General features: G+C 52.5%; 1 protein-coding gene across 1 annotated transcript in view; it reads left to right on the top strand.

The window, feature by feature from the left end:
* The window catches only part of SEPT11 (septin 11), a 29,759-nt gene extending 27,777 nt beyond the window's left edge, over nucleotides 1-1,982 (top strand). Inside the window, exon 9 of the mRNA XM_009324017.1 lies at nucleotides 36-1,982. Within this exon, the coding sequence (XP_009322292.1) occupies nucleotides 36-51 (16 nt within the window). The 3' untranslated portion in view covers nucleotides 52-1,982. The remainder of the gene's footprint in view (nucleotides 1-35) is intronic.
* The last annotated feature ends 6,211 nt before the right edge of the window (nucleotides 1,983-8,193 follow it).

The following is an 8,193-nucleotide window of genomic DNA, read 5'->3' as shown; positions in this document are numbered from 1 at the left end:
TTTCTTTTCTTTTCTGTTTTTCTCTTTTTCTGTAGCTTCTTCTTTATGTAACCGTCATCTTGCCAAAAGCCCCCACACCCTCTCTCCCAGTGGACAGTAGGGCACTGGAAGAGCCTGCAGCTACGGGCACCCCCGCCAGGAGAAGAGCCATCTCATTCTTCCATCACGTCCGCCCTTCTCTCCTTCCCTTTTTGTTTTCCACCTGTCCGTCTGAGGGTGCGCTGTGCTGTGTGTCTCTATGCGGGATCTGTCTGCTCCCAGCGCGTCTCCGACAGAATTGAGGCGACCAAAAGCGACAGAGGTAACGGCTGGAGGAGAGAGCTTGGCCATAATGTGAGATATTGCACTGGGTTAGTTGTTGTTTTTCCTCCCTCCCCATTTTCTTGCCTTTTGCCGTAATATGCACGCGTTGCTGATGAGAAATACAATGACAGACTGTGGATGAGGGTGCGTAGCTGGAGGACTTCATTTCTGCCTCTAAAGATCGAGGCTGGCTGCTTTGGACACCACCGCTTCATCACAAGTACGTCCTGTGCTCCTCTGACACGTGCTGAAAATAAGTCCTTAGATCTAGATGACTTTTGGTCTTCAGTATGCAGTTGCCCGAGGCGGAGGTGGCTGGTGTTGCATGTTGTTGCACTGATGGAGCCTGTTCTGGACGGTCAAGGCCTTACTATTTTCTGGCTGATCTGCCTCTGTACGAGCAAAGTGGGTATCTCTTGTACAAGCGAGCTGCACTGACTTGTACTTTAGATTAAGGGCTTCACTTTATTTTCAAGAAGCCCGATTAGTGATTATTTTCTTAACAATGTTGAATGCGGGGTAGTTGTTTATCTTTAACTTGTTTACTTTGGAAATTCAGTCAAAAAGCTTGAAAAGTGCCAAAGTATTGTTTGAAGGTAAAAACCAAAGCTTGTAAACTTGGTGTGTAGTGACCTCTAGCTGCTTTGGGGTGGATGGAAGGAGACAGCCTCATCCTCTTGGGATGTTTTTCATGTCGGGTGATGCACTTTTTTCTTTTTTAAACCGAATACTAGTGATTTATTCTTCTCATCTGTGAACTTTAATCAAGGAATTCGTCTCCTTTAACCTGCGATGGAAAAGGTACTATTAAATTGTCTAGGTTTTGCCTCTTCCAATCTGCGTGTGAAGCGCAAGCTGCCAAGGGTCTCTGCTGAAATCTGCTGGGGGTTTTTCAGAAGCACAAGATTTCTCAGCACTTTTCAGTGACAGGGTTAGATCACTAGAAGCTCCCTCCAGCCAGGTGGCTGTTTTTCTAAAGCGGCAGAAAAACTGTTTATCCTGGAAACATTTGCAGCCAACTAAGTGACTTTAATAATCTTTCCGATTGTATCTATAAATATGGCCTTGTGCATATGCTGTAACGATTTACCTGGTACGTAAATGGAGTTTCTGACCGTTGCCCAAACTGAAGGGATGTGAGTATTTGCACAAATGTAGCTTAGGACAGAATTTGCATTAATACCAAAAAATGGAGCCTGCTCTCTAGGCTCCAGTGGGCTCAGGAGATACCTGCTGAGGGTCTGCTCGCCAGCCACCAGTGCTTACCATGAGATAGCCAGATCTAGAAAACTCTTCACATGCAGCCTTCTGAGGACAAAACAGAGTAGCTAATGCCTCATGGGTTGAGGCCTTGAGGGTATTGCTGGATTAAACCCTGCCTGTGTTAATTCTTCTCTTATTCTGCAAAAACGCTGTGGATGCTTTGCTAACTGGGAAGAGGTTGCACCACTTGCAGGAGGGAATCCTTTTTGTTCCGATAGGGCTTAGGCAGCGGTGCTCGATGTGCACCGGGCCACCCATACCTAGCAAAAGGCGATGGGTTGAGCCACGTATTTCCTGAAATCAGTCATTAACTTTGCAGCCAAGGGCTGCTACGGGATCGGGGCGTGCTGGCCCTTGAGCCCCCCCTGTGCCTCGTGCAGGGCAAGTGTGATCTCCGGCCCGGGGTTCTCCGCACGTGAAGGTGGTCGCTGTTTACTGAGAAAATGACTTGTCCATTAAAATGCCCAGTTTACGAGTGCTGTGTCTTTTTTGCGGCGTTGGTGCCTAGGCCAGTCTGCAGCATCGGGGACCACCGCCTCGGGCCCCGGGGCCTTGCTGTCGCTCATCTGTGCAACCCCCTCTGTGGTAGCCTCCAACTTGCCAAAATACCCTACTGGTTACTCGCTCAGAGGCCAGCCCACCTGCTGGATGGGTCCCGCAGCATCCTGTGCGGTGAGACCTTCCCCAGCGCCCCTGTTTTGGGGTGGGAATCCTCTCCTTATGTTTCTCTCGTTCTCTAGACTTTTTTTTTTTTAATTTAAAATCTGCAGTATGAGTTTATCTGGTGGTAGTGGGAGTCTAGGCTGTAAAATCCCATCACTGTGCTATAGCCTCTCTCTTGAAAGAGTCGGTCACTTGTTGTTATTTTTCACTATCATGCATGGGCAGAGAGCTCTTCTGCTGAGCTCTACCTCGTGTCAGGTCACCCATGTTGTGCTGATGACAGTGGTTTAGGACCCCGGCTCAGCCGTGGGTGGCTGGGCATCATTTACTGCAAGTAAGAAGGAAAGAAACCAGGTGGTGATGGATTTTTTTTTTTTACCCTGTACCTGAAGAGAGGCTATCAAGTGCTACTAACCCCATCACCTTACCCGTGTAGCTGTGCCCTGTGACTCTCTGAAATCTTGTGTGTGGCAGTAGGAAGTCATGACCAGATCTGCAGGTTGGCAACACTGAAGAAGTATCCTGATGGACCCCCGTCTGCCGGGTCAGCCCTGGGCTTTTCAAGGAGCTCTTGAGATCTCTGCTTTTAGGGCGTTTCTTTCTGCCCTTGGCAAGTGCTGGGCTGTACTGGAGGAGGTTGTTCTTCGTCAGCTGGAGGGACTCGAGGCTAGATGACCCACCAGTAGTGCTGCTGCATCAGGAAGGTTTGAAGAGGGGCAACAACCTTTTGTTGGTTGACTTCTAAACTCTAAACAGAAATTTATTTAAAACTTGATATAAGGAGAAGCCAAATGTCAACACTTAAATGAACTGCCTTTATTTTACAGCTCTAGAGTTTTGCTGTGCTGGTGCCTTGAGTCCTCCATGCAGCTCTGGACTTCATGTCTCCAGAAGGACATAGTGGAGTTAGAGAAGGGCACTAATGATAAATGGGATGGAGCAGCAGCCTGCCAGGTGAGACCGCAAAGGCTTGGAGGCCTCAGTTTGGAGAAGGAAAGGCTGAGATGAGAGGGAGGATCAGCCCCGCTGTGAGCTGGAGGTTGCAGCAGGTGTCCTCTAGAGGTCCCTTCCAGCCTAAATTTATTTGTGATGCTGTGTTACAAAGTCCGCTAAATTGTGATGGCAGTAGATGCCGACCTGCTAGTTACCTAATCGGCACGACTAGAACCAGAGGGGCACTCAGCTAGAGGGAAATCAGCTCAAAACATGGAGTAACTTCCTTACAGAGCAGGTAGTAAACTTCTGGAATTTGTTGCCCCAGGTTGTTGAGGCAGATGGTATCAGCAGAAGGTTTTGGGGTTTGTTTGTTTGGCTGGTTTTTTTTTTCAAAGGTAAATTCATGGGGAACAGAGCCATAAGGAATTTTAAGGGGGGGGGACGGGGGACGACAGAATGAAGCATCTGACTCCCATAGTCTCGTGGTGGTGGATACTGGGGCAGAGGGAAGGGGATCAGAGAGCAGAAAGCACGTGCGGGCAAAGCAAGTGGTGGTTGTAGCGAGATGCCTGTTGGACAAGGTGATGGGAGCTGAGGGAGTGTTGCTGAGGCTTTCTCACACCTCGGTCCTGGGGGGAAGGGATGGCGACGTGGCCTTCGGCTCCCTTCCTCCATCGTGTGCGGCTGTTAGGGGAAGAGGTGTCAGCATGGGGAGGGGACAGCAGTGTGAAACCTGTTGTTGGACAGCCCAGAGAGGTTATTTGTCATTCAGTGTCACCAAATGTCCCCAGCAGAGCCGGGAAAACTGCTTCATCCACAAGAGTGAGCGGGTGCCCAAGTTTAAAATAGTGCTTGTGGGCTTAACCCTCCTGTCGCTGCTGGAGGGTGAAAACGAACTTTAAGAAACTCCCAAAACCCAGAGCTAGGAGCAGCTTCCAGGTTGGATGTGGCACAAGCTGGAGGGGTGCAGGGCCGTGCTGCTGTCGGCCGCTGTGGGCTGGGGCTGGGTCGCAGCGTGTCAGCCAGAGGTGTTGACCGACCACCTACTCTGAGGAATGAGCATCTCCCCCGTGTTCGGTACCTGCGGGTCCCGTGTAAGAGATAAATACCTCATGAATGGTCCCCCAGGCCAAGTAGAGTGAAGGAGGCGTACCAGCATCTCTCTGAGGCAGTGTTGTGGAGGAAATTGCAGAGAGGTTACTGCTATCATGCCTTTAAAGCAAACCCTTCTGGGACATTAAGGGAAGATGGGGTGTCGCAGAGAGTAACGGCTGCGCAGCGTGTATAAAGGTGAGCTGGGATTATTGCTAGAAGGCATTTGAAACAAGTAGCAGCGCTCTGCTAAAACACGGCTGCCGTGCACTCGGGTGCTCCCTGGGTTTTGGGGGGGACTGTGCTTGAGTAGTAACATGCATAGTTGTATGAATGCGATGGTTTTATCCCAGCGCTCGTGAGGGAGATGAGGCAGCAGGGAACGGAGCCTGCAATTTGAAACGTGTTTCCCTTCCGGCCAGCCGTTCACCTGACCCGTGTACTCTGCTGGACTCCCTGCCTTCACTGCTCTGGGCCCCCGCTGGAGCGGGCCGACCCTGGGCTCAGCATCTTTGGCACGTCCGCGGCATGAAGTATTGGGGTGCTATGAAGCCTGTGGGAAAGCCACATGAATACAAGGAGTCATTCTCCTGTGGGTAACAGGGAGCCCTAGCAGCGCTCCAGGACAGCCCTGTGCTCTGACAGTGGGAACAGCGTACAAGTCAGCCTGCTACCGTAGTAGCGAGGCAATGCTATGGGTAGGGGCCATGTCTGGACTGCGTCATCGCCTGGGTTTTTTTGTGGGGAGGAAATGTGGGAAGTGAGAAATGTTTTTTTCTCTCTGGCAATGCAGGTTATTTCCAAATCAGCTGGACCTTGCTACACGGGGGAGCTGATCTTGCTGGCATGTGCCTCATGTTTAAAGGCAAGTCTGTCTTTGAGCATCACCTTTTTAGCCACAAAACACCGTAAATCTGTACACCAGTGCAGCCAGCAATGCAGACCTGTGTTCCCTGGGCTCCTTACTGGCCCCAGCTGGCCTGGGACACAGGTGGCCGCAGCACCAGCAGCAGGAGGAGAGCTGCAAAGCTGAAGACCACCTCATGACGCTGCTGCGGTCCCCTGTGGAGGCCTGCGTGCCAGCCCTGGCCTCCGAGACCCAGGCTGGCCAGTCCCCAAAGCACAACTCTCCCACGGCTAAGTTGACACCGGGGCGGGAGGGGTAAGCCGGTGCACTAAGTCTGGTTACGTTGCCCGCGGCACGCAGCAGAGCTGGGCACCTGCGCTTGGGGCGTGGGTGGTTTGAAAGTTAATCCTCTGTACCCTGCTGCGTCCGTACACCTCGATGGTGCAACCAGGCTCTTGGGTGTGTCGAGGTTCCACAGGCACAACTGGGCATTTGCTTTGTGGATGCGTTCCATACGTGGTGGTGGGTTGAAAGGGTGTGTTGAAAACTAGTGTTCCCAGCAGAGGGTAGAGGGGAAGACAAGAGACAAGTTCAAGAGGCGCGTTTGCAGTTGCAGAGACTGGGTTTTTCCTGTTGCATCGGAAAGAGCAAAAGGCAACAGGGTGCTGCTGGGCAACACAGCCGGAGAGCTGGCCCACAAGTGTCCTAGGGCCTGTGTGAGGACAGCCGGGCAGCAGCCTGTCAGCAGGACCCTGCAGAGGTAGGTGTCCCAAATGGGGGCCTGGTTTTGTCTGTCCGAACCTTGTTTTTTGTTGGTGGAGTTGCTGGTACCCAGGCAAAAGACACAGTCGGTGTGGATTTGTGCATCGCGCCAACAAAATAAAAAGGCAGTCTGCTCAAACTGGGGCTGGGCTGGTGCCTGTGTGTTTGGGACTCAGGAGCACGGAAGCTCCCTTGGCAGCCAGGGAGGTTTTGAGTCCTGCCTCTTTCGGTATTTGCCTCGCAGGTGCGTGCTGAGTCAGGGCCGTGGCTTGGCCAGATTTGTGCAGCACGGGAAGGCTGGGAATGTTTCTGGGCAGTGACCCTTCCCAGTGTTGCACTTAATACAGGGAGAGCCAGAAGCAGCGCTGTGTTTATCGAGCACAGTTCTGAAGGCAGTTGATGATACTGTGAAATTAATTTTGTGACTCTCGTGTGCTGCTTCTTGCTAGAGAGCTACCCCCCCTACCCCTTTGCTGCAGAGAGCAAAGCTGTTGCTTTTCCCCAAAGCAACAAAAAAAGCAGCTCCTCTTCCCTGGTGCGCCTGGGGCCGAGGCAAGCTCAGCAGTTAGCGCAGTCACCGCAGAGCTCTTCTGGCAGGGCTGGCGCGAGCTGGGGACGTGCCTGGTGTGGGGGCAGCGCAGGACCTGCTCTTGTCCTGTTGCTTTTCGGGAGGGGAAAATGGTGAGAAGGAAAGCTCCTACCTTCTCAGCAAGTGACTCGCAACCATGCCTGTAGCACATCTGTTAAGAGAACTGCTCCAGCAGCACCTAAATCTCTCCTTACGCCCAGCTTCCCTCCCTTCTGTTCCAGCCAGGCCCCTGCCAGCTGGCACAAGCAAACACCTTCCTTTTCCCAGCCCTGTGCTAACTCCTCTCCTTGTGCGCGTCTGCAAACAGGTTTGGGCCGTAATCCTCACGAGTGCCTGTGTGCCGCTGCTGCCGAATGGGGTAGGGGGGAATGTGCCCTTCAAACTGGGAGGTAAGGAGCGTGTGGAGGGGGAAGAAGCCGGTGGAAGGTGAGGCTTAGATTTATTGCTGTGGGATGACAATGCCGTGGCACTTTGGTCCCCATCTTCTCTTCTTCCCGCCAGTGAGTCTCACACTGCTGGATGCCAACTAAAATAAGCTGTAGTCCCGCCACGAAATTCTCCCCACGGCTTTGTACCGTGCAGGCCAATACCGTCAGAAGGGTTACGAGCGCCCTGGCTCACCTCTCTCCGACTGCGTACACAGCCGGAGCTCTTAGCAGCTGCTCCCTTCAGGACAAGCTGGGATGATTCTAACCGCTGCTCACATGCAGCGAGCACAAGTGCACGCACAGACTCCCTTCTGTGCAGAAACCGCGGGTGCCTGGCTTGGCTGTCAAGGGGTGTGAAAATTACCTGGCTCTAGTCCTTCCCGTGCTAATGTTGTTATATCTAGTGTTGGAAATCGGGGCGGTTATTTTTATTTGGAGCTGTTATGCTGTGTAATTTAACTGAAAAAGATGCGTGCCTTGAAGTGGGTTTGAAGTAGTGTGCTGGAAGGGGTGTGCTAGGCGAAGCCCTGAGACTTCTCCTGGCTGGAGAAAACTAAGCAGCGGGAAGAGAGAAAAGACAGGGACTAGTAATACCGTAAGGATGACAGGAAGGGCTGGAAGGGAAGGAAGGCGCACACCCCTTTGAGAAATGTGGCCTCGGGAGGCGGTTTCCAGGACACTGGTAGGAAGAGAGCTGAAACCCAAGAAGTTTGTCACAGTGGACTGTGCACAACAAAAAGGATGGCATCTCAGAGGACAGGGGGCAGGAGGGGCCGGCTCCTCCTGAAGTGCACCAGATCAAAGCCAGCCGGGAAAAAGGCGAGATTACGGAACAGAATCTATAGTGTAATCCGTGAGCTTAGAGAAAAGAGCAGAAATGAAGTCTGTGCTAACCTTTTTATTATCAAATGTGATTTCCAGTGGAAGGGATGTCAGGCAAGCAGGAATTGACAGCCAGCCTGGGTGTGGGAAACTTGACTCTTCAATGGGGCGTTCAGAATACCAAAAAGGAGACGGTTACAGGACAGGTGAGATGGAGCGGTGTCCCGGCCGTGCACCGAGTGGCCCGTACTCGGCCTCGAAGGGGACCAGCCTGGTGACTGAGGAGGGAGTGAGGAGCACCAGAGCTGGGGCTAAAGCTGGAACCGCTGTAGAGGCAATGACTTTGTTGTGCAGCTCCCCTGGCACCCCGGCTGCCCGGCACCCTTAAAGCCATTTTCTCACAGGCCTGGCACGGAGCAGCTCCCTTGCCAGCCTCCAGGTAAAACCGATCCTGGACTCGGGTGAAAAGCACAAAACGAGACTCGGAA

The sequence above is a fragment of the Pygoscelis adeliae genome, unplaced genomic scaffold, assembly GCF_000699105.1.
Source record: "Pygoscelis adeliae isolate BGI_AS28 unplaced genomic scaffold, ASM69910v1 Scaffold55, whole genome shotgun sequence".
Taxonomy (NCBI): domain Eukaryota; kingdom Metazoa; phylum Chordata; class Aves; order Sphenisciformes; family Spheniscidae; genus Pygoscelis; species Pygoscelis adeliae.
The sequence above is the reverse complement of the archived record's forward strand: the minus strand, read 5'-3'. Positions and strand labels throughout refer to the sequence as shown.